At 42.1% G+C, this 27257-nt stretch overlaps 1 protein-coding gene across 2 annotated transcripts in view; it reads left to right on the forward strand.

Moving 5' to 3' along the window:
* Positions 1–16819: 16819 nt before the first annotated feature.
* The window catches only part of CDK13 (cyclin dependent kinase 13), a gene marked incomplete at its 5' end in the record, with an annotated part of 123146 nt that continues 112708 nt past the window's right edge, over positions 16820–27257 (forward strand). For both annotated transcript variants that reach the window (XM_079786516.1, XM_079786517.1), the window contains one exon: positions 16820–18051. In XM_079786516.1, the coding sequence (XP_079642642.1) occupies positions 16820–18051 (1232 nt within the window). The remainder of the gene's footprint in view (positions 18052–27257) is intronic.

Below are 27257 nucleotides of genomic sequence, written 5' to 3' on the forward strand. Positions count from 1 at the left end.
TTTAAAAAGATTAGTGATTGCCAGAAGTTAGAAGGGAGCTTGAAAGGTTTAAATAGGTGAAGTGCAGGGGATATTTTGTTGTGTGGTGGGGAGGGGTATTTTTTAGGGCAGTTAAACTGTTCTATGTGATACTCTAATGGTAGATACATGAATTTCATAGCTGTTTTATTAATAACTAGTAGCCCTGTGCACGAAGCCCTGCGCCAGTAGGTCACTGCCACCCTCCTGTAGCTCTCTGCCCGCTGCCCAACCCTCCTGTAGCTCCCCCCACCACCCTCCCCTCATAGCTTGCTGCCTGCCCCTGCCTGTAGCTCTCCGCCTCCTGCTTGCTTGCTGCCCTGCCCCAGCCAGTAGCTCTCTGCTGCCCGCTTGTAGTTCACTGCCCCACCCTCCTGCAGATCTGTGATCTGGTCGTTATGCGGTTGGTGGTTACACCTCATGGCATAACGAATAATTAGTATATTTTTCTCTTATTATATAGGATAGCTTTAAACTGACAACAATCTGAATGTCCAACCACAGGTGAATGGATAAACAATGTGTGTATCCATACAATGGAATGCTGCTCAGCAACAGAAAGGAAGGACAACATGATGAATCTCAAAAACATTATGCGGAGCAAGAGAAGACAGATCTGCATAGTCTATGATTCAATTAACCAGAAATTCTAGAACATGAAAACTAATCTATAGTTAGTTGCCTGAGGCCAGGTGGTGGTGGTATATCAGCAATAGGGCTGACTGGATGATCTGCACACAAAGGAGATTCTCAACTGATAGACCTCCTTTAAGAAAACAGGTAAAGTCCTAACTGGTTTGGCTCAGTGGATAGAGTGCCAGTCTGTGGACTGAAGGGTCCCAGGTTCAATTCCTATCAAGGGCACATTCTCAGGTTGCAGGCTCAATTCCCAGTAGGGGGCCTGCAGGAAGTTAGCCAATCAATGATTCTCTCTCATCATTGATGTTTCTATCTCTCTCCCTCTCCCTTCCTCTATGAAATCAATAAAAATATATATATTTAAAAATAATGGAAGATTTTCTCTGCTGTACCGACTCCTTCCTAGCACCCCTAGTTCTCTCTAGGCCAGTGGTCGGCAAACTCATTAGTCAACAGAGCCAAATATCAACAGTACGATTGAAATTTCTTTTGAGAGCCAAATTTTTTAAACTTAAACTTCTTCTAACGCCACTTCTTCAAAATAGACTTGCCCAGGCCGTGGTATTTTGTGGAAGAGCCACACTCAAGGGGCCAAAGAGCCGCATGTGGCTTGCGAGCCGCAGTTTACCGACCACTGCTCTAGGCAGTTCTTTAGAAAAGAAGTCTCCACTCCCCAAACTGCACCACCACCCATCCAGGTGTAGTCAATCACCTGACTGCCAACTATTCTGTGTTTCAGGCTTTGGATGGCAGTTGTTCTGTTCCCTATATAGCTTCAAATCAGTCTCATCCTGACGCACTTCTCCTTCCTTCCCTTTGTAATATTTCCTATACCCAAGTCTAGAACCTTTCCCAAGTTTTGCAAATCCAAAGGTGTTGATTTTTTATGAGGATTTGTGTGTGTGTGTGTGTGTGTTTTCCTCTGATGAGCGATTTAATCTGATTTATTAAGGCAAATCATTTTTTGAGAATATTTTAGCATTTTAACAGTAATCCTTTACTTGTCATCCTAACTTTATTTTTATTGCCTTCCTTTTAAAAAATGTTTTTCTTTATTGATTAAGGTATTACATATGTGTCCTTTCTCTCCTATTGCCCCCCCACACACACACACTGCCACTCATGCCCTCACCCTTTCCTCCTCTCCCCCCCCCCCCCCCCCCCGTGTCTGTGTCCATTGGTTAGGCTTTTATGCATGCACAAAAGCCCTTTGGTTGATTTTTACTTCTTGATGTGCATCCATTAATTTTATCCTAGTTGAAGGGCATTGTATTAATTATCTATTGCTACATCACAAATATCATAAAACTTAGGGGCTTAAAACACAATAAAAAGGAGATGAGAATCATTGGGGATCATCTTGGAAGTTGTCTAATACAGTCAACTACTTGTGTGTTTATGTCCATCTACTTCATTTTTATGCCTCACAGGTGTTTCACCTGCCACTTGTGAAGAAAATACTAATCAATTTTATTAGTACAATAAACATAACTAAGATGTTTATAGTTTTTAAAAAAGTACAATTGTACGTCTTTCTCTCTTTTAAAAATTTAATAGAATTTTTAAAGCAGTTTTAGGTTTATGAAAAAATTGAGCCAGAAACATAGTTCCCCTATACTCCTCATCCCCCAGTCTCTTTTATTAATATCTTACATTAGTGTGGTACATTTATTAAATTAATGAGCCAATATTCATACATTATTACCAACTAAATTCCATATTTACATTTGAGTGTTCACTCTTTGTGTTGTACATTCTATGAATTTTGACAAATGTATAATGACACATTTTCTTACAGTACAGTTTCACTTCCTGAAAAATATCCCTTGCTCGTCCTCTCCCTCTGAAATTCTGATCTTTCTACTGTCTCTAGTTTTGCCTTTCCTAAAATGTCATATAGTTGGAATGATGCAGTATGTAGCCTTTTGAAATTGGCTTCTTTCATTTAGTAATATGCACCTAAGATTTCTCCATTTCTTTTTGTGGCTTGTTAACAATTATTTTTAATGCTGAGTAATAATCCATTGTATGGATGTACCACAGTTTGTTTAAACATTCCCTTACTGAAAGATATCCTGGTTGCTTCCAAATTTTGGCAATTATTAATAAAGCTGGTATAAATATTGGTGTGCAGGCTTTGTGTGGATACATATCTTTTCATCCCTGGTTCTTCAAGTTTTCTTAGATGGCTTGTTTCTTCCACATCTGAGAAAAACTCTTTTATCTTGTATAATGAGCCTGAATTCTTATTAGGTTCTCAGTAGATATTACCACAAGGTTTCCTCAAAATTCATACAAAATCTATAAAATTTGTTGAGTGATTTTCAAAGTCCTTTGGATTTCCATATGCTGGCCATTTTTACAGAAAGGTAGACTTGTGTGCTATAATTGAGATTGGAACACTAAATAACTTTTGCATAATGCAACAAAAAGTATTTCAAGTTCTTTTCAGTTGATATCTTAAATGCCTATTTTGTAATCTTTTCTACCCTTAACTGGACACTTCATTAAGTAAAATTTCTAGCACAACACAAATGAATTACTAAATATTCCATTTGACTACAGAATGAAGATTGTTTTTCTAAAAACATCAATTCAAGTGTGTTGATGACCTTTTAAGCCATTCCAGAGGCCCTAAATGTACCAAAACAGGCTGCTTTGTGTGAACACATGTCTTGCTTTAGTTCTACACAGCTGTAACAGACAGCTGTACTTTCTTGGTTGCTCCATATCAAACCCTTCTTCCTGTTTGGGGCCATTCCCCCACTGTCTTGGTGAGAGGCATGCCCTCCTTTCCACTCTGGAAGTGGGGAGGAACCATATCCTGATGTTCCCCACCTCTAGCAGTCTGAACATGGGCACTTGATCTTTAGCCAGTGATCATTTTTCCCCAGAAATTTGAATCTTGACCAAGTGACAAAAAGACAAAGAGGTGATGAGATATAATTCATAGCAGTGCGGAGATTATTTCCAAGGGGGTTGAGGCGGAATCCCAAGGAGGCAGCAGCAGTGCCCTACAACAGAGGTGGTGTGTTCTGCTATTCCTGCTAACGTTTTCCAGCTTCCTGGCTTCCCAGAGTTACCTTGGCCTTTACCTATTTTCTAAGCTTGCTACTATAGCTTTCTGTCAATTTGTGAGCCCTTTACACCTATCCAATAAATTCCTTTTTCACGTAAGATTGTTAAGAGTAGCTGTTACTTTCAATAGAAGTATTTTAACTGATGAATCACCAAAATCATATCATTCATTAATTCTCCCAATATTCATTAAGAACCTACCAGGTACCGTACATTGTTCCAGGCTTAAGAATATGATGGTGAGTAAAGTAGACACCATCTCTACTGTCTTGGAACCTACAGTTTAATGGAAAATACAGATGAGGAAGAAGACGACTGCAGTACATGTGTGATGGGGGAAGACACTATTCAATGGAACAGTAGGGAGGAGTATTTAATCCAACCTCAGTGTGGGGGTGGGAGTGAGGAGGGGGAGGGGTATCAGAGAAAGCTTCAAGAGATAGCTACATTGAGATTTAAATATGTAAAATTTAGGCCTAGCTGATATGTAGGAAGTGGGATGAGTATTCCAAATAGTGGGGACAGCCCATGTGAAAGCCCAGAGTTGAGAGAAGTCCAGAATCTTCAAAAAAACTGAAAAAAAGTCCCATATGACTGAAGTACAGAGTTCAGGTAGAGAGAGAAAGATGAGTCTGGAGCAATAATGGGACTCATGCAGAGTAATGTGTACATTATTGTACAGAAGATTGCCTGAGACAGTGGTCTTTAGTTTTTTTGCTTGTATGTCCTAAAATAGTTTTGAGAGTATATATATCCCTTTGCACCTTTTGATGTTGACGTTTAAGATTCTTTTAAGTATAAATTTAAATAGTTGCAAAGGATGCAATTTTTTGTGGTTTTATAAAGATTAACATCTAAAAATAACACTATTATATCATTCTTGTGTGTATCCAGAAGACTCTCAAACAAAATCTATTTGATACCCACTGTCGTTCTTTTAGTAAAGTGATATCAATTGGCAGAATTTTACATTGTTCCTTTTACTCTTTCAATTTGTTTTTCCATTCCATTACTCTCACAATTTTATCCTAATGTAATACACTAACATCTTTTTTTGCTTTAAAGTCTTTTGTTGATCACTCTACCATCCTGCCATAAAATATGTATGTAAATGGGAATTTATGCTGATTTGTCTCTAGACTGAGTCATAATTACAACTATCAGTAATATACAATTGATTAAAACAGCAGGTATATTTCACATTTTGATGAATAATTTTTAAACATTAATGTGCCCCCTACTAGTTCATGTGTCTGTAGGAGAATATCACTTACTATGAGACAGATTGTCTTGATTAAAAAAGCCTTTCTTACACCAATGTTTTGAACCTTGGCCTGGTTTGCCTTTGTTCTTACACTTTTGAGCAATAATATTAGAGAATGAATGACAATTGTGTTTTTGTTTTGTAAAGTGGGACAAAGAGAACCAGCAAGATACCTTGATCACATTTTCAGGCAGGTCAATGTTGGAAGTATTGAAGTTGAGGATCTGAAAACTGATTTCCTCAAAACTTTCTAAACGGTGTACCCCTTAGAATGTCTTTGGGCACCACTAATGAGTTTGAAAACCATGAGTACTGAATAAGAGAGAGGTGAAATAAACTGGACTTCCTTGACAAAGTAGCACTAAGAGCTTAGACATCTGATTTGTGTAACTCTCAGTTCCCATCAATAGTGAGGAGAGGGTATAGAGCTAATTTTTAAAGATTCTTTCCAGCTCTAAGTTTCCTTAATATCCACTGGAAATTTTTAGCTACACCCAGGACATTGGAAAGAAGGCCAGGCACCAATAGAGACATGGAAAAGAAGTACTTGTGTGGTCACTGAGGACAATAAAGGACAAAGTAGGGATTGTTTGGATATAGATTAAGAAACACTTAAAAAAAAAACCACTTTTTTAAAAAAGTGTTTTTATGTTTAGGATGTATATTGGGGTTAAAATTCCAGTTTTACATTATTGTTTATATGGTATAGACAACTCAATCTCTGAGCTTTACTTTAGGTTAAGAGAGAAAATAAAGCTTATTTCACTTAGCATGAAGTTTTCAAAGTTCATCCATTTTGTAACATGTATCAGAAATTAATTCCTCTTTATTGTTGGAAAGATACTATATTATATGGATGTTATATTTTGTTTGTCCATTAATCTTTTGGTGGATATTGGGATTGTTTCCATTTATGTGCAAGTTTTTGTATGGAAATATGTTTTCATCATATCTTGTGGGTATCTACCCAGGAGTGGAATTGCTGGGTTATATTGTAATTTTATGTTTAATATTTTCAGGAACTGCCAAACTGTTTTCCAAAGTAGCTGTACCATTTTTACATTCCCACCAGCAATGTATGAGGATTCCAGTTTCTCCACATCTTCGACAAAACTTGTCTATTGATTATAGTTATCCTGGTGTTTCAAGTGGTATCACATTATGGTTTTTACCTGAATTTCCTTAATGGCTAGCGATGTTGAACATCTTTTCATGTTCTTGTTAGCCATTTGTATATCTTGCTTGGAGAAATGACTAGTTGGATCTTATAACCATTTTTTATATTGGGTTATTTATCATTCCATTATTGAGTTGTAGTAGATACACATTTTAGATACAAGTCTCATAATAGGTATATAATTTGTAAATATTTATAGGCTGCCTTTTTCACTTTCTTACCAGTGTAATTTGAAGCACAAAGTTGTTTTAATTTTGAGAAGTCCAACTTAACCATTTTTCTTTTTGTCACTTGTGCTTTTGATGTCTCATCTGAGAAGGTTTTGTGTAACCCAACTGTGAAAATATTTATTCCTATGTTTACTTCTCAGAGTGTCATAGTTTTAGCTCTTCTATTAGGTCTCTGATACATTTTGAGATAATTTTTGTATGTGGTTTGAAGTTGGGGTCCAACTTCATCCTTTTGCATGTGGCTATTCAGTTGTGCCAGTGCCATTTGTTGCAAAGACTATTCTTCCCCACTGAATTATATTGGCACCCTTGTTGAAAGGAAAGTCATCTGACCATAAATATAAGTGTAAATCAATTTTAAATGCTAATTCTAATACTTTTATTGTAATGCTCTGAAAATAAAGAGTCACATTGTCAGTTAAAAAGCGCTGGTAGAAATTATTTCCTTTGATTTATTGTAAGATTATAATTACCTTATTTATGAGACCTTTTTTTCTTTTTTCTAGTAAGACTAAATTTATTCAATAACCTAGTAAAAGTTTTGAGTATAAGTATCCAACAGTATAAAAAGTACAAAACAGATTTGTAGATTTCTAATATATTAATACAAAGTGCATGACATATGAGAACTTTTAATACAACATAGATGAATTGTTCAGGTTTGCTTATGTTTTCTTCATCAACTCTGTTGATGTATTTATAAATTTAAAATATTTTTGTTCTGTAGTTGAACCTCCAAAAATTCCTGAATCTATCTTCTATATTCTTATGAAATTAAACATTAATAAAAAATTCTAATACATCATGTCCCCTTTAAACTCTGACATAATTTAATGTGTTGTTTTGATGTATCTTTATAAGGCATAGCTAATATAGCATAACTTTGATGTATATAGTGTTATGACAGGATGTGAATCCTACATTTTTGGACCGACCAAATCCCCAAATAATCACAAGAATTGCTCCAGGACGGGCATAAAACGTAATTTCATTGATGGTACCAGCTCTGACCATTGGTAATGGATCTCTAAATGTGTAAATAATGAGTGTGGGAGCAGCACATCTATCACTTCAGAGTTTCACTAGTGAAATTAATCAGAGAACTTTACCATCAATTTTGCATTATACTTTCTTTTCTTTTGGAATATATTACACTGTGTGTGTGTATGTCTGTCCCAAGCTTCTTTATTTAAGACCAAAGTGATGAGTGATGTGGGATTAAAATCAAGAGCATCACTGAACTTAACCTTCCCTCTAACCAGTTCCCCAAAACTCCCTGCCCCTATACCCTTTGTGAAGGGATTAAGACATATAAATTCTTTTCTTATTGAATGAAAAACCTAATCCCCAAAGCCCTGGTATAAATCCAGGGTTCTCTTTCTCTAGTTTTCCCCTTTCCTCTGTCCTCCCAGTACTGGGATGGGGAGGTATTTCAGTATAACATGGAAGAACCCAGAGTGGTGAAAGATGCAGAGGGAAAGGCTACTGACTACAATAAAGTGAGGGCCCTCATAACCTGGGATACCAAAGTGGGTCCCTGGTGGCAGAAGAAAGAATACTGGTCCCCCTGAGAAAGGCCCAGCAGCCTCAGAATCTTCTCATTGCAAGTAGTCACTGCTTGATCGTTTGCCCTTCTGGTGACGGTTGCAGAACCACACTCAGACCATGTTCTCAAACTCGAGCTTCCGGGTGATGTAGCTCATCTGCTGCAGTATGGATTTCAGGTACTTATGTTGAGAAGGATTCTGAGACTATATTTAGATTAGCAGGAAGAAGTGGTATCATTAATTAAAGCTACCCATCGTGGAAGAAGGATAGGAGTATGGGGTCACATTGTAATATTTTGGAATTTAGTTTGGCTGTAATAAAATTTGAAAAAGCAGTAGCTTAAACATGTTACCAGTTTTATATGTCTTTTTCAGTCCAAGGGTGGTTTGGTAGATCACAATATCCTCAAGGAGCCAGGCTCTTCTTTCTTCTCATCCTTAGTATGTGTTTATTCCTTTCTAGTCACAAGATGGTGGTCAAACTCCAGTATTGCATTTGAGTTTCAGTTGTAAAGAAAAATAAGGCTTAAGGGTAAAAGGCACAGGTCAACTAACTTGGACTTCTTTTTTTATTTTGCTACTTTATTTTTTTTCATTTTCATTTCTTTATTGATTGAGGTAATACATTTGGACTTCTTTATATATATGTTTTTATTGATTTCAGAGAGGAAGGGAGAGGGAGAGATAGAAACATCAATGATGAGAAAGAATCATTGATTGGCTGCCTCCTGCATGCCCCCTCCTGGGGATCAAGCCTGCAACCTGGGCATGTACCCTTGTCTGGAATTGAACCTGGGACCCTTCAGTTTGAAGGCCTATGCTCTATCCATGGAGCCAAACCAGCCAGGGCTGGGCTTCCATTTTAAGAAACATATCCAGAAGCCTCATCCAACAACTTTCATTTATGTTTCATTGGCCAGAACTGCATAAAATGGTCATTTCCTTCATCTGCAAGGAGTGCTGGGAGATGTAGTTTTTAGCTAGGCACATTTATACCCCACAGCTAGTTTTCCATTACTTATCATCATGGAGAAGCTATATTAGCAAGGCCTTTCACAGTTTAGTCCACCATTCCTATTCTAGAAATAGGTATCCTTACTCTATGTTTATTACAGCATCATTTATAATAGTCAAGATATGGAAGCAACCCAAGTACCCATCAATAGATGACTGGATAAAGAAGATGTAGTACATATACAATGAAATATTACTCAGCCATGAAAATGAATGAAACCTTATCATTTGCAACAACATGGACGGACCTAGAGGATACTATGCTAAGTGAAATAAGTCAAACAGTGACAAACCATATGAATCTAAATAAAGAACAAAATCTCAAGAATAAGATAAACGAACAAACAAAACAGATTCTAAAGAACAAAATAGATGAGCAAAGCATCCAGAAAGACTCATAAATACAGAGAACAAACTGAGGGTTGCCAGATGGGAAGGGTGTTGGGGAGATGGATGAAAAAAGTGAAGGGATTAAGATGTATAAATTGGTAGTTATAAAATTGGTAGTACAAATTGGCAGTCACAGGGATCTAAAGTACAGCATAGGGAAGATATATAGTCAATAATCTATATATATAAAAGCCTAAGTGACCATTATGACCGGACGACTGGATGACCAGTTGCTATGACACATACTGACCACCAGGGGGCAGATGCTCAATGCAGGAGCTACCCCCTGGTGGTCAGTGCACTCCCATAGCCAACCTCCAGTGGAGGCCAACCTCCCACAGTCCCTCCCCCTCCCCCCTCCTCCAGTCAGCCCCAATCAGCCCCTCACCCCCAACCAGCCAACCTCCCAAGGTCCCCCCTCCCACTGGGCCAGCTGGCCCTGATCACCCCAAAAGGGACTGGGCAAAATGGTCCTGATCACCGGCCAGGCCGAGGGACCCCACTGGTGCACGAATCCATGCACTGGGTCTCTAGTATTGTAATAATTATGTATAGTACCAGGAGGGTACTAGAATTACTGGGGGGATAACTTCGTACATTATAGAATTGTCTACTAGGCTGTACACCCGAAACTAATCTTACCTAATAATAGACAAACATGTAAATTGACTGTACCTCCGCTATGCCCACAGCCAATCAGAGTATGCAAATTAACCCAACAAAGATGGCAAGTTAATTTGCATATGCAGGCATGGAGCGGCAGGGAGGGGCAGGACGCCAGCTATGAGGGGGTGGGGGGGGGCGGCGGAGGGAGCTACAGGAGCGGTGCTCCAGAAAGAAGCGAGGACTTGCCAGCTCCCGGGCGGCGGGGAGTGAAGCCAGGGGAAGGAAGGCCTATTGTTGCACGAATATCGTGCAATGGGCCTCTAGTATATAATAATATTGAATGTCACTGGTAATTGAAAAATAAAAACTACATATCCTTCACCTTTATCGAGCTGGTAAGAAGCCCCTCTGATTCCCCACGTTGCTCTTCTACAAGGGCTAATAGCAAGTGTGAGTCTCTGAACTGTGTCAAAGATGAGCATGGGAAAGGCACATCTATCACTTCAGTTTTACTAGCAAAATTGACCTTAAAATTTTATCATAAATTTTTCATTTCTTTTATTGTGGCATATCCACTATAATTGGGTTCGACATAAATTTCAGGAGCACTGTTATCACTGTTAAACATCTTGTAATTCTTAAAAGACTAGACTACTAAGATAGACTTGTTTTCGGATTCCAGATCCACATTTATTAATAGTGTACTTTGGGCAAGATACTCACGTCTATGCCTCAGTTTTCTCATTTGTAAATGGGGATAAAAATTTTTACAAGCAGGATGATCAGATAATTTATATCCAGACTTGGAAACTTATGTACTGGAAAGGGAATCTATGATAATAAAAGCATAATATGCTAATTAGACCAGAGGTCCTTCTGGACGTCCTTCTGGAGGAAGCCAGGGCTGCGAGGGAAGCCCAGGTCCCAGGTGCCGTGTCTGCTGGCAGCAAGGGAAAGGAAGTGTGCCGCGCCAGCACAGCCAAGGGTTCGGCGAGCCTGAGGGAGGGCCAGTAAAGGATGAAGAAAAAGACAGACAAAGAGAATAAGCTGGGTCTAGGTGGATCTTCTGTGCCTGGCTGAGACCACAGAACAGATCCAGACTGCAAAGCTGATGCTTTATTTATAGTCAGGGGTAAACAAGGTAATTTACAATGTCCTTGTAAGTTTCACTTGTTTTGGCAGCACTTGCTGCACCTCTCACAACCCATTAGCTACCCAGGAAAGATCTAGGGAGCAGTCACAAGATCAAGCTTAATTATGCTTAGAGGGCTGTGCCCTCCAAGCTGGGACTTGTTTGCGACTTTGCCAGCAGGTCAGTTTGAGGCTTAACACTATAACCGCTCCCTACAAGGAAGGCCTACTCTTGCACAAATTTCGTGCATCAGGCCTCTAGTACTATTAAAAATTATGCTTGAACAAGAGGCAGAAACCAGTACCACTCAGGCATATCTACGACTATGGTCACCTTGCTTGTAGGCACTGTTGAGAGGATTAAATGAGAAAATAGATATAAAGCACCTAGCACAGATCCTGACATACAGTGTTGAGTAAATACTTGCCATAACTTGTTTTTACCATTGAATTGAAAAGTTCCATTATTTCAGCATTGCTTTTCTCTCTTTTAACAATATAATATGCTTGGTATTCTTCCTTACAATGGAGAGTAATGGGCTGAGAAAAGAATTTAAATTTTTGCAAGACTGAGAAAAACCCAATTTAAAATCAAACAACCAACCTCTCTAAAGGAAGAACAACATTGAAAGACACTGCAGAAATTTCTAGTTAAAAGAAAGATTCTGAAATGACAGTGCATATGAACTCTTTGTACCATTTAGAAGCATAAAAGGTAGAATAAGAATTTTAACAATTTTTGCATTTTGCATTTCTCAAAGGTTTTGGTCTGGGGATCCCTTTACTCTCTTAAAAATTTTTGAGGACCACAAAGAAGCTTTTCTTTATATGAGTTATATATATTCATGTAGAAATAAAAATTGAGAAAATTTAAAAATATACACTTAAAACAATAATTCCACCATATATGAATATAAATAACACATTTATTTTCTACTAAAATATATTTGTTATTGTTGATAGTATTACAGACATCTGCAGATCTCTTTATTGCCTGGTTTAATAGAAATGAAATTAATTCTAATATCTGCCTTTTTATGCAAGTTTGCAATATGTTGTTTTACTGGAAATATATGAACACAATGTTTTTGGAAAAGGGGTGGAATATTATTAACCTTCCAAGATAATTGTGTTTACTCTTTGACACTATACTAAAACTCCACAGTAGTGTCTTAAAGGTTAGTTGTGAAGTGGACTCTGAAATTATATCAATGAACTTTTTGTGCTGTTACATTAGAAACAATCTGTCTTATAGTTTGAATGAATCTTTTACTCTCATGCTTTTTTGTTATTGTTGTTGTTAATCCTCACCCGAGGATATTTTTTCCCCCATTTTTTAGAGATAGTGGAAGGGGGAGAGGGAGAGAAAGACAGACAGAGAGAAACATCAATGTGAGAGAGACACATCAATTGGTTGCTTCCAGCATGCGCCCCACCCAGGGCCCAGGATCAAACCTGTAACCCATGTATGTGCCCTTGACCGGGAATCAAACCCTCAACCCTCAAGTGTGGTGGGCCAATGCTCTAACCGCTGAGCATGACAGCTGGGGCTACTCATGCTTTTGTAATATTTATTACTCATTTGGAAAATATTGGTTCACTTCAGAAACCTAATACCTAGAAGATTCTAGAAAACATGTGAACACACAAGCACACATTCCATTAGCCATTAGAATGATGATGTCATATTGCCTCTGGAAAACTCCACTATACATTTGTGAAAGAATGAGAGGGAAAAAGACAAATCATAACATTATTATTATGAAAATAGTCTTGACTATGCTATTCATTGAAAAGGTTTTAGTTTCAGACCACACTTTAAGAATAGCTGATATGACCTGTTAAAGCCAAAAACTTACCACCCATTTTTAAAACCAGGAGACAACCAGCAAAATACTAAAATATAGTCCCAAGTGACAATTTCAAATCTCTTTATATGAAGGCAACTAGACAAGCCTATTATAAAATAAGATGGCTTCATTTTTGGGAGTTTGAATCCTATTAGCATTTCTGTGCATGTGGGCAAGTATTTTGGGGGAGCTCAAAATGCTTCATTTCTTCCTCTTCTCCACATATCCCCCAAGATAGATTCTTTGTGGAAACATGTAGCTGGCAAAACCCCCATTAAAGATATTTTAATACATGTTTTCTGTTTGTAATGTTTGCAAATTTCTATCCATTTACTAAGGATCAAGTTTTCTTTGCAAGAATACGATAGATGACTTCTCAAGTGGAATTGGTTATAGATGTGAAGAACTTCTAGATAAATCTTGTATTTTGCTCCTTGTTCTGTTATATCAGGCTTTTCAAAGTAGGATGATAGGGCAGGTTGATCTTTTTTTTAAAAAAAACAACAACAAACAAACAAACAAAAAAACCTTGCTAACTAGTCTTTAGCAGGAGGCTGGTTATAGGACCTCCATTCAGCAATTCTCAGCCAAGGAGAAACTTGTTTTAGGCATCATGCCCCTAGCTTTTCAGTTTCCCAATGCCCTGATACCACTTCCTTTTGGTTGCATAGTAGGTGGCACTATGTAGCCCACCTAGGCCTACCCTCTTAAGAAATGCTTTGACTTCTAGATTACCGATTCCTTTGCCTCCTCTTTTATCTTTCAGCAACAAACACCCTTTGTATTCATTTTTTCATTTAAGCCTGGTCTTAGATCAGTCCAGTTTGAGATAAAGTGTTAGTAGATGTGAAGCTAATTAAAATTATTTAGACTAAGGTATGAATGAAGGATAGATACCAGATGTTTAAGAACTAAGAACCGACGAATGGTCTGAACAAAAAAATCTGCAAAGGGTGACTACATGTAGCCAATTGAATGGACTTAACTTTTATTTTCAACAAACCATATTAAAAGCCAGTAAGCCATTTATATTTTTAACCTAATTATTCTAAGTGTCCAATCATATATAATAAAAGAGGACTATGCAAATTGACCATCACTCCAACACACAAGATGGCTGCTCCCATGTGAACACAAGATGGCTGCCACAAGATGGCCAGCAGGGGAGGGCAGTTGGGAGGGACCAGGCCTGCAAGGGAGGGCAGTTGTGGGTGATCAGGCCGGCAGAGGAGGGCAGTTGGGAGGGACCAGGCCTGCAAGGGTGGGCAGTTGGGGGTGACCAGGCTGGCAGAGGAGGGAAGTTGGGAGGGACCAGGCCTGCAAGGGAGGGCAGTTGGGAGTGATCAAGCCTGCAGGGGAGGGCAGTTAGGGGTGACCAGGCCAGCAGAGGAGGGAAGTTGGGGGTGACCGGGCCTGCAGGGAAGGGCAGTTGTGTGTGTGTGGGGGGTCCCCAAGCCTGCAGGGGAGAGCAGTTGGGGGTGACCAGGCCTGCAGGGGAGGGCAGTTAGGGGCAAACAGGCTGGCAGGGGAGTGGTTAGGGGGTGATCAGGCTGGCAGGCAGAAGCGGTTAGGGGCAATCAGAAAGGCAGGCAGGCGAGCAGTTGGGAGCCAGCAGTTCTGGATTGTGAGAGGATGTCTGACTGCCCTCTCGGACATTCCTCGAGGGTTCCCAGATTGTCGGCAGTCGGACATTCCTTGAGGGGTCCCAGATTGGAGAGGGTGCAGGCTGGGCTGAGGGACACCCTCCCACCCCCGCACGAATTTCATGCACCGGGCCTCTAGTTATAAATAAAAAGCAAGCCTGGTAAGACAGGAAATGAACCCTGCTGGCTTGACTCAATGGTTGAGCTTGACCTATGAACCAAGAGGTCATGGTTTGATTCCCAGTAGGAGGACATGCTGGGGTTTACAGGCTCCATCTGTGGGTGTGGGGTGTGCAGGAGGCAGCAATCTGGGTTTCTCCCTCATCAGTGATGTATCTCTCTCTCTCTCTCCCCCTTCCTCTCAGAAATCAATAAAAGTATATTTTTTAAAAATCGTACGCCTCCTGCCCCGCAAAAAGACAACAAACGAGATGTGAGGTTCCAGAATGGTTACTTTTTGACAGCCCCACAGATTTAGACGTTAAGGAGAAAGTGGGTGAAGTGCTAAGAGGGCAGTCCTCATTTGAGCAAGATGTTCTGACTTCAAGGTCGTTGGTAATAATCCTGATATTTTTCAGTAGCTCCTTTTGACGTTTCATTTATTCCCCAGATTAGTTTAAGGCTTTTTTTATATATATATAAAGTAAATTTAAGTGCTTATCAAAGCTCGACACAGTGATTTCCAAGGGTGTTTTCAGGTTAAGATGTGGCCTGGAATTTGGGGGTACGTGAGGCAACTGAAGTGAACGCCACCTTCGCTCCCTTTGGCACGGTGCCGCTCTTCTGTGCTCAGCTGTTCCAAGCCCGGGGCCGCTAGGGGACGATGAGGGGTCACTACCGAGCCCAAAGGCCCACCAACGGCATTACTCCTGTCCGAGTCTCCAGGTTCTCGTCTCTCGCCCTGACCTTTCCACAGGCCGGCGGTGCGGCGCCCGCGGAGGGTCGGGGCCGGCTTTGCGCGCCGGACGTCAGCCACAGGCACGGCCAACGAGCCGTCGCTGCGCGCCTCCGCGACAGCAGTGGGCGGCGCGCCGCGCCTCTCCTTTCTTTAACCCCGCTTCACACGCAGGCTCACCCCCGCCGGAAGTTCGTGCGTGACGCCACATCCGGCCCGAGCGCCCGTCGCCGGCGGGAGCGAGCCCGCCGGTGCGAGGCAACTTTGTTCCCGCCTCCTTCGCCCCGACACCACTCACCTTCGGCTTCCTCGGAGCGTGGCCTTGCGTGCGCGCTCCCGGCCCGGCGTCGGGGCCCGGGGAAAGGCCGAGGGAGCGAGGCGAGGAGGAGGGGTTGCGAAGGTTAGGGCCCAACCAGCGAGTCTCGTTGCCCTCCCTCCGCCTGACGGGGAGCGGAGAGGGAAGGGGAGGAGCGAGCGGGGCCGGCCACACACCCCAGAAACCTCCTCGTGGGAGGGGGAGCGGAGGAAAGGGGCAGCTCCGCCACCTCTGCTCGCGCCGGCGAAGGAAGGAGAAAGTCCGGGCTCAGACCCACCGCCGCGGACTCACCACCCGCCCCCCCCCGCCCCCATCTCCCCGGAAACAGCCCCCCGCCCAGCTCCGCACACTCGCTGTCCCGACCGAGAGCCGCAGCCCGGCCGCCTCGGCCTCGCCCCGCCGCCCGCCCCTGTGGGCCGCAAAGTGCGCGAGGCCCTAGGCCGGGAGTTGTCAAGACCCAGCCATTTCCGAGGCGCCCGCCGTGTGTCGCCACCACCCCTGGAAGACGACGTCGACGCGGAGGAGGCGGCGGCGGCGGCGGAGGAGGCGTGTTGTTGTCTCGCCCACTCCCCTCCCCTGAACTCGCACCCAACGTCAGGGCGCGATGGAGTGAAGCGACGACGAAGGTGGTACTTCCGCGTTGCGCTGCTGGAGCCGAGCGCGGCCAAGGCCGCTCCCCGAACCCCGGGGGCACTTGGAGGACTCCGGACTCCCCCGCAGGTCAGCGCCCAGTGCATCGGCTGTTTCTGCGGCTCCGGATCGGACGACCGGCGCGCACCGGGGCCCCGCCGCCCGGATTCTTGCTTCCCTCGGGCCTGGAGGCCGCGGCGGACCCCACGGTGACCTGGAACCCAGGGACCCGCGTCCCGACCCGGATTATCGTGGCGTGGCCGCCGAACCGCCCTGGTGCCCGGTGTCCCTCCGCCGTCGCCGCGGTCCCGTTTCCGGCGGGAGAGATGGCCAGGGTCTGACCCGGGAGGAGGCCGCACCCGCGCCGCGCTCTGCGGGCGAGCTCTAGGCGATGCCGAGCAGCTCGGACACGGCGCTGGGGGGAGGCGGGGGCCTGAGCTGGGCGGAGAAGAAGTTGGAGGAACGCCGCAAGCGGAGGCGATTCCTGTCCCCTCAGCAGCCGCCGCTGCTGTTGCCGCTCCTACAGCCGCAGCTCCTGCAACCGCCGCCGCCCCCGCCGCCTCTGCTCTTCCTGGCTGCTCCCGGCACGGCCGCCGCCGCCGCAGCCGCCGCCGCCGCTGCGGCCTCCTCCTCTTGCTTCAGCCCGGGCCCCCCTCTGGAGGTCAAGCGGCTGGCGAGAGGCAAGAGGCGCCCAGGAGGGCGGCAGAAGCGGCGCCGCGGGCCCCGCGCCGGGCAGGAGGCGGAGAAGCGTCGGGTCTTCTCGCTGCCCCAGCCGCAGCAGGACGGCGGTGGCGGTGCGAGTAGCGGCGGGGGTGTGACCCCGCTGGTGGAGTACGAGGATGTGAGCTCCCAGTCCGAGCAGGGGCTGCTGCTGGGGGGCGCCAGCGCGGCAACGGCGGCGACGGCTGCCGGGGGGACGGGGGGCAGCGGCGGGAGTCCGGCCTCCTCCTCCGGCACCCAGCGGCGGGGGGAGGGGTCGGGGTCGGGGTCGGGGCGCCGGCCCCGCCGGGACCGCCGCCGCAGTAGCGGCCGCAGCAAGGAGCGCCACCGCGAGCACCGGCGGCGGGACGGGCAGCGCGGCGGCGGCGAGGCCTCCAAGTCCCGCAGCCGCCACAGCCACAGCGGCGAGGAGCGGGCCGAGGCCACCAAGAGCGGCAGCAGCAGCAGCAGCGGCGGCCGCCGGAAGAGCGCCTCGGCCACGTCCAGCAGCAGCAGCAGCCGCAAGGACCGAGACCTGAAGGCTCACCGGAGCCGGACTAAGTCGTCCAAGGAGCCGCCTTCTGCCTACAAGGAGCCGCCCAAGGCCTACCGGGAGGACAAGACCGAGCCGAAGGCCTACCGGCGGCGGCAGCGGTCCTTGAGCCCCCTGGGAGGCCGGGACGACAGCCCGGTGTCCCACAGGGCCTCGCAGAGCCTGCGGAGCCGCAAGTCCCCCAGCCCGGCGGGAGGGGGCAGCAGCCCCTACTCGCGGCGGCTGCCGCGCTCCCCGAGCCCCTACAGCCGCCGCCGCTCCCCCAGCTACAGCCGCCACAGCTCGTACGAACGGGGCGGCGACGTGTCTCCCAGCCCCTACAGCAGCAGCAGCTGGCGCCGCTCCCGGAGCCCCTACAGCCCCGTGATCAGGTGAGTGGCCGTCCCGTGCGCGTGTCTTGGGCTGGGCTGGCCGGATGCCCGGGGGCTGGCAAAGGGGTAACCGGGCTCTGCCCAACCACCCGAGACCGGACAACCCGACTCGGGACGCGCTTCTGGTATCAGGCGGCGTTTTGGCGCCCAGGACGCCTTTCAGGGGGTTGGAGGGACAGAGCAACAGGTCCAACAGAGCTTTTCTCCTCTCTGGTCAGGAAGATTTCTAAGGAAGAGTTCAAAGTCTTAAACTTGCTGCATTAATATGTCAACAGATTTCTCTCAACTAACTGCTCTTTTTGTTTTTCCAGCACAGTTAATTTGGGTAAGCCTAGAGCTTGTTTAATTTGTCATCCTTTTTTTTGGAAAACCCTCTAAAGAGGTTTCATTGTTGAAGATAGGAATGGACTGCAGTTTAGGGACTAAATATTATAAAGGAGGATTTGAGTCACGTGCTGATGTCAGATTTAGATATAGATTATTAAGGTGTCCACGTTGGGAAAGCAGCTTTTCTGTAAAGTGTATTAATATGGGAAAAAAGCTTATAGTTCTAAATTCTTGAAGACAAGGAAGATAGCCCATTTTGCGATATTTTTGGTGGTATAGTTTCTTACGCAGTCTTTCAGTCATAATTTCAAAAAGTAGAAAAATGACAAAGACAAGATTGTTGGTGTTTTTTTTTTAAGGTTGTTGGTTTTTTATGACACCCAGTTGTTAATTACGTGCAAATGTAATCTAGTTGATGTAGTCCAGTGTAACCAAGTGAATGTTCTAGTACATTCTCACATTAACTATTATTCTGAGTTACTATTTACACTTACTTTAAAGTAAAATACTAGTAGACCCTTAAATATCAGAACCTTTGTTTAGAAGTCTTTTAAAAGGTAAATTTAACCTAGCAAAATTGGAGTAAATCTTTCATATAGCTATTATGCCTTTTTTGTATTTCTCCAAAAAAAGTGTGAGCATTGATATATAACTACCTGTAAGCACGGTGAATTATAAGGAACTTTTGAGTATTTTGCATGTTCTTATATTCTTTTAGATGTCTGGAAACTCTAGGCTTCGTAATTCAGGATTTTACAGAATGACATTTGCATTGATTGTGATTTTCCTATTGGTCTTAGTTTTCTTTCATTAATGCCAAATGGATGCTTAGTACCTCTATGTGTGAGTTATATTGACTCAGTATAGTATATGTACCTGTAAAATTAGCAGATTTTTTTGAAGTGCCAGCCTAGTAAGTGTTTGTAAAGATGTGATGTGAATAGAGATACAGGTGTGAGTTTATCTTTAAACTAAAACAGCTGTATACATCTCTTCATTCTTACAGTGTTCAAGCACACTCAAAATGCTAGTTGATTGATGCTTTAAGCAGACTATCAACACTGAAAAGTCATTTCACCAAATTCATTCTTTACATCTTGTAAGACCTTATATTTTACTTTTAGTTAAGATATTTTAGGTTTGCCAAAAGGTTTGTGTGGTTTTTTTTTTTTTTAATTGAATTTGTTCTTGAAAATCGATTAGGCTAGATTTCAGGACTTTAGATAGTGATTTTAAGTAGGATATAATATTAAGAATGGATTTCGTGTCTAGCAGGCTTTTTAGTTGCTGGATACTTTAGCAAGGTCCTTTGTTATCTAATAGTGCTATGCATTTTGTTTATTTGACATAGTAGTGGTATCTGTGTTAGGATTATTCAAATTTAGCAAATATTTATTGAGTATATATTATATGCCAGATACTATTCTAGGGACTGGGATATAGCACTGAAGAAAGACAAGGTCCTTGCCCTTATGAAACTTGCCTTCTAGAGGACCATTCATGACTGAAATATTCATGGTGTTTATATTGACCACTAGTATTTCTAAAAGATTGGATTTGGAATGAGCTTTAGAATATCTTGACTAACATTCCTGACAGCTGGCCATTTGGTGTGTTCCTGAATACATCTAGAGGTGGGAAGATACTGCTTTGAAGACAGCTTATTTCATTAGATCTAGGAGGGCTCAAGGTCTAGTCTTGATTTGCCCAGGTTTTAGCAAGATCCTTGGAGACTCAGTTTCCTAAGCTGTTTTGTGGTGTGTGTGTATTTCAAGAATTAAATGAAAATTTATGTATAGAAATAGTGTAGAGTATTACAGAAATCTAATGTGGTTTAGATGTTATTGAATTATTAGAATTCTTCATATTGAAACAGAAATCCAGCTCTGTGTCAGTTCTACCCATTGCTTCAAGTTTAACCCTTTGAAATGATACAGAGCAAACCTGTATGCTACCTCTTTAAAATATAAAGACAGTTACCATATCTTTTGAGTCTTCTTTTCTTGGCCTCAAAACTCATTTTTCATAAGGTATGCTTTTTAGATTTTCCACATTATATCTAGTTTGTCAAATGTCCTGCTTAAAATGTGGGGCCCAGAATTTATAGCTAACATAGTTGATTGAAAAACTTAAAGGTTTTTAAATATAGCAAATGTATTAATTACTGTTTAGGAACAATTAATTGAATTCACTTGTCCAGTTTAATACAAAAAGTTTTATTTATTTTTAGAATATAGTATTTGTGGTAGGTGACCCATATTGTTTAAGGAATAGACTATTGGATTGGGAGCTCCATGAAGGCAACTAGCCTATCTTGACCACCATTATAATCCTAGTGCTAATCATAGTGTCTGACAGAAGTAGACTCAATAATTGTTGAAAGGGTAAATGAAGGGATGATGGACTTTACTGAGCGTATGAAATATTCATGTCGGCCTGGATTATATAAGTATTTAATATAGACCACATGTTATGCTGCAGGAAATAAGCATTGGATCTTTTTCCAGCCCACATGGAGCTTACATATTAATAAATTGTCAATGTAGATATTTTTAAGGAACTGCAAACACATTCAAAATACTAGTAATGAAACCATGATTGATATTTTTCTTGGTATTAGTTCCTAGAATAAATCCGCTCCATTTTATTGACATCTACGTTATAATGACTCTTTGCCTTTATTTGAATCTTCAGTCCTTTGCTCATGCTTTTCTTTTAATCAGTCCTTTTGTAGCTTTACTTTTCCCCCCTGTATAACCAGTTTGCCATATTTTCTTTAATACTTGAATGTTGGGGGTGTAGGAAGTCACATAATTTTGTTGATTGGTCCTGTAATAAATGTGAGGGTGCACTGAAGAGAGGGGCTGTTTAGGAAAGGTACTAAGATGCGTTTTACTATGTGCCAGGCATTGATAAATATTTAATGTACATTCACCCCCAAAACAAAACACGTTACCGATAGTTAGAAACATTTCTGTTGATAGATTGGGAAATGGAAACTCTAAAAAGTTAAATGATTTGTTCCAAGGTCAGCTTGGATTGGTCTGGTTCTAAAGTACATGCTTTTGGTATTATGCTGTATCGAACTTCACCTGGCATTCAAGGGAGCTGGCCACCTCACATAATAATTTGTTTTGCTAAAATTCAATTCCTGTTTGGAAATTTATCTATTAATTTCTGTTTTCCTGGCCACCATTGCAACATTTGAGGATTTTAAAAAACAAATTCTTCTAAAGATTCTTTCAGCTCATTTTGTCTTTACTAATTCATAGCTTTTATGAATAGGAGGCTAAAAAAAACATTTCTTAAAGACATTAATTACTCTTGGTTACTGATAGTTGTTTTGCAATGGGATTCTTGATCCGAAGTTGATCAAGTCAGATCAGGTACAATTAATACAGTAAATTGTTATATATATAATTGGTTCTCTCTCTGAACCTATGGAAGTTCTATTCTACCAAGAAGTAGCAGAGTCTCCATTATGGAAAAATAATAAGACCCTGAGAATCTAAAGATGGGTGGACCTAGATGTAAATAAGTGAATTTATTAGTATTCACTTGCATATGATGTGGGGTACGTACCCTCTGTCATGGATTATTTAGTGTTTTGTCCTAAAAACTACTGTTCTAAAACATACAAAATGAAGACATTCAAGAATTTTAAAAAAAAGAAGCTCCTAAAATTCCTAAAATTATTGCTTTTAATATATACTTAGAAGTAAGTCATGGGTATCCTTAGATGAATGGAATTCTAAAAGTATCAAAAGTATAGCATACTAGAATAAATGCAGAAACACTCAGAAGGGCTGTAAATTTAGGTGAACTCTCTTTTTTTTTTTTTCGAAGTCAGTCAAATGTGGTTGTGTGGAGTAAGTGAACTCTCTTAAGTCTCCAAATTTTTAATCACTCCTTTCATTATTAAGACAGCCTTGTATTTTGCTCCTTTTTCTGACCAAACCTTACTTGACATTTATATCTACTCAGCCCTTACCACATTTTTGTTCTAACACAAGTTATTTATCCCATTTCCATTTTTAGCTCCTTAGTTCAGGCCCTCTTTTTTTTTTTTTTTAATCGCACTTCCTGTTATTATTTCTTCCCTATTCACCTCTTCTTTTACTTCTAACTAGAGGCCTGGTGCACGAAATTGGTGCACTTGAGGGGGATCCCTCAGCTCAGCCTGCGCCCATGGGGAGCAGGCCTAAGCCAGCAGTTGGACATCCCCCGAGGGGTCCTTAATGTTGCCATGGAGGCAGGAGAGGCTTCTGACACCGCCACTGCGCTTGCCAGCCGTGAGCCCAGCTCAGGGCTTCTGGCTGAGCGGCGCTCCCCCTGTGGGAGTGTACTGACCACCAGGGGAAAGCTCCTGCATTGAGTGTCTACCCCCTGGTGGTCAGTGCATGTCATAGTGATCGGTCATTACGCTGTTTGGTCGATTTGCATATTAGCCTTTTATTATATAGGAGGACTAGTGACCCGGTGCATGGATTTGTGCACATTGAAAGGAAATTAATTAGAAGGTGGTTGGTGGAGTGGGACTGGGTGAGACAGGCCAGGCACACTCTGGAGTCAACTTCCCATGGTCCCTCCCTGGCCTGCGGGGGTCAGGCCAAAACCGGCTCTCCGACATCCCCCGAAGGGTCCCGGAGTGCGAGAGGGCACTCTGCAAAGTTGCCGTCGTACAGGGTGTGGAACTCAAACGCAAGTGTGCAGCAAACCAGATTCGGGGCCGACAGTGCCCCAGAAACAACATAACCCATGGCCGAAGGTGGAATCGCGCAGCCCCGCGAGGAATCAGGCTCCCTCTTTTCTGGTTTTGGGGTGCGTCACCCAAGAACCCCCGCTGCCAAGTCACTGCAGCTCAGCAGCTCCTGTGTTGAGCATCTGTCCCCTAGTGGTCAGTACACGTCATAGCGACTGGTCAGGTGAGCGGAGGTACACTTAGCATGTTAGCCTTTTATCCTACCTAATAATAGACAAATATGCAAATTGACTGTACCTTCGCTATGCCCACGATTGGCCAGGAGGCGCGAAGGGGCGGGACTCGGGGCAGCTGGGGTGGCCAATTGGGCCGGCGGGATGCTGAGCTTGAGTCGCCAGCGGCAGTGCGAGCTCAGCGTCTGCGCCATGGCTGTGCTGCAGCACAGAAGGGGCCTCTGGGGCAGCGAGCCCACATCCTGCTGCGGACCATCAAAAGCAGGGGAGCTGGGTGCCTGTCTGCTCCGGCACCAGGCCTTTCAGAAGCCTCCGCCGCGCCGGAGGCTTCTGAAAGGCCTGGTGCACCAGCGGACAGGCACCCAGCTCCCCCGCGATCGAAAGCGGGGAGCTGTGTGTCTGCTCCGGCACCAGCGGACTCCCTGCCATCAAAAGCGGGAGCAGGCTGCTAGCAGTGTCCGCGGAGCGTGCTAGGCTTTGCGGGGCAGTGGATATGGCCTGGATGGCAGGTTAGGCCTAGGGGACCCTACACGTGCATGATTTAATCATGCACTGGGCCTCTAGTATATATATATATAGAATTCATTCTTTATTAGAATTTTCTTAAAATCTTGGTTACCGTATTTTCCAGCGTATAAGACGACTGGGTGTGTAATATTTTCCTGGGTTAAAAAGTCGTCTTATACGCCGGAAAATACGGTAGATGTGTCACTTTCATTATATAGAATTAAGTCCAAGCTTTCTAATGCATAATCAGGTAATGCCTTTTATGATCTGGCCCCATTCTATCAGAATTCTGTTTTTAGAGGCACTTTCATTTCTCTATAACAGTGGTTCTCAACCTTTCTAATGCCGCGACCCTTTAATACAGTTCCTCATGTTGTGGTGACCCCCAACCATAAAATTATTTCGTTGCTACTTCATAACTGTAATTTTGCTCCTGTTATGAACCATAATGTAAATATCTGTGTTTTCCGATGGTCTTAGGCGACCCTGCTAGTGGTTCTCTGTAGAGCCTAAGACCATCAGAAAACACAGATATTTACATTACGATTCATTAACAGTAGCAAAATTACAGTTATGAAGTACCAACGAAAATAATTTTATGGTTGGGGGTCACCACAACATGAGGAACTGTATTAAAGGGTCACGGCATTAGAAAGGTTGAGAACCATTGTTCTATAATTTTACTCTTGCTGTTCTTTTAGCTTGAAATGCCATTTTTTCTCTTCTCTGTCTCCAGTTTTGCATTCAAAACCCAACTCAAATTCCACTCCATCTTGTAACCTTTCTGCATTCATCTAAAAAAGTTTATTCCTTTTCTTATATTCCTTGCACTTTGCTTTATCTTTGTTATGGGGCTTAAAAAACCCTATTTAATATTCTGATTACTTGGCTGGCTATATTTGTGTTTTACCTACTAGACTGTAAGCTCCTAGAGGACAAATTCCAAAGTGTATTAGTGGTTGAATTAATTGAAATACCTTTTTTTCTTAAAGTAATTATACTGAAATGTTTATTAGATTGAAATATCATTTTTCTCCACAGATTAATGCAAATGAATCTTTGCACAGATATCAGTTGTGTTTCGAAACTTGCTATTTTGGTTCACATATACTCTAGGATAGGGAAAATAATAACTGATTTATGAGGAGAGAATTTAAGAACCTTTTTCTAGCTTCTTTATCAAATAGGTTGAAGCTGGGAATCACTTTTATTGTGAATATAATAAATTCACTCCTAGTGTTTATATTTGTGCTCTGTTGCATACTGATCAAAGATAAATGATCTGTTTTTTTTTTAGTGATAATTTTCTGAGCAGACTGAATTTCAAGCTTCTATACGCCAACTGAAAAATTGTAGCTATTTCTGAAAAACCAGTTTAAAACTAATGTTGCTTAACATTCACTATTTAAAATAATTTTATTTACTTGTTGTTTTTTTTGTTTTTTTTAAACAACTTTATTGATTTCAGAAAGGAAGGGAGAGGGAGAGAGAGAGAGAAATATCAGTGATGAGAGAGATCTCCTGGTTCATTAGGTCGATGCTCAACCACTGAGCCACGCCGGCTGGGTTTAAGATCATTAGTTTTTTCTTCTTGTGTACTTTTAAAATAAATATTACTGAAGTTTTTATTTTGTTTTTGGTTTGCTTTGTTTCAGATGTAGATATCTATAAGCTTTAAAGTGGGTGTTGGAAGCAAAATGATCAGAAGTATTAGTATTGTTTGCACTGATTTTTGTTCCTTAAATTTCTAAATTGTGCATATCTAAATTGTGGGAGAATCTCATGTTCTTAATATATTGGGAAAATAAAATGTAGATTAGAGGGTAAAATTTAGGTTAAAACTGGAATTTTTATAAAATGGAAAAGAAAAGGGTAGTGAGATAAACTAAAAGCTGAAAATAGTTAATGGGCTGTGTGCCTTCTCACTTTTCTGTTTCTTTAGTTTCAGTTGCATAGGGACACATTCACTGAGATTTTATTTTTTTTTTTGACACTCCAAACTTAATTTATCCAACATTAAATGAATTATTTTACCTTTCTTGGAGTCATATTTTTCAGATATTGTTTTTCACTTGTTTATAAAGATAGTAGAGGCTTGTAGAAATTTTCGGTTAGTATAGAAAAGGGTAAGAGATTCAAGGCGCATTGAGTCCAGCCACTTGAGATGTTTTACCCTTGATATTTTGATGAACAGTCTTCTAGACTTTTCTATGCATATATACATAGGTACATAAAACTTTATATAAATGGGAACATACTATAATGCTATTTTGTACCCTGTAATCCATAGTATATTCTTTTTATTGATTCTAGGATTCCATTGTATTGGTGTACTTACAACTTGTTTGGCCAAGTCCATTTTGCTACTCTTACACTGTAAGCTCCTAAAGGACTTATTTTTGCTATGTTTATGTATCTATTGCAAATTTTATATGCATTTGTCCCATAATATCTTCTAGATTACATTTCCCAGGGGTAAAATTCTTGGGCCAAAAATGCTATGCACATTTGTAGTTTTGATAATTCTGTCATATTGCATCTTCAGAAAGCTTTTATCAATTTGTATTTTCCAAGTATGCGAGTACCCATTTCCTCAGTCTCCACTGTCTGTGGAGTTGTCAGTTATCCTGTTCCTGTTTTCAGTTGCAGTTCTTTAATATCTAATAATGCTAAATTTATTTTTATCAATTTTTTCGTTCTTTTATCTTGATTTTTGTTTGTTTTCATATTAGTTTTTAAGAGCCTTTTTTTGTATTAGAGATATTAACTTTTTTGTGTGTGCATGGCTTTAATTAGCAAGTATTTTTCATGAGTTGTCTTTTGTCTTTTAATCTTGATTATGTTTTAAGAAGTTTTTGATTTGCATGTATGTGTGCAAGTGTTTTAAGAGGTAGTCGTTTCTCCCAGCCAGCCAGTGCTTAAAGTAATATTTATCTTTTCCCTCCCCACTTCTAATAAATTGCTTGTTCTGTTGGTGCTTTTGCAGTGGTCTCTAGTCCACTCTGATTTAGTTTAAAACTTCTTAATTTGTGGATCTTCTTATTGTTGGATCTGCATGCTTTGGGCCTTTACTCTTCAAGCTCCTACTGTTTTCTGCATTGAAATTAATCTTAAAATACCACTTTGATTCTGTCATTTTCCTATAAAACATTTACAGATTCAAATTCTTCTTTTTTTAAAATAAATTTTTATTGATTTCAGAGAGGAAGGGAGAGGGGGAGAGAGGTAGAAACATCAGTGATGAGAGAGAATTGTTGATTGACTGCCTCCTGCACACTCCACACTGGGGATCAAGCATGCAACCTGGGCACGTGCCCTGACGGGAATTGAACCATGATCTTCTGGTTCATAGGTCGATGTTCTACCACTGAGCCACGCCAGCCAGGCCAGATTCAAATTTTTGTATTGGGCATTTAAGACTTCCCACCCGAGACTCA

Source organism: Cnephaeus nilssonii (genome assembly GCF_951640355.1).
Source record: "Cnephaeus nilssonii genome assembly, chromosome: 12".
Lineage (NCBI taxonomy): Eukaryota > Metazoa > Chordata > Mammalia > Chiroptera > Vespertilionidae > Cnephaeus > Cnephaeus nilssonii.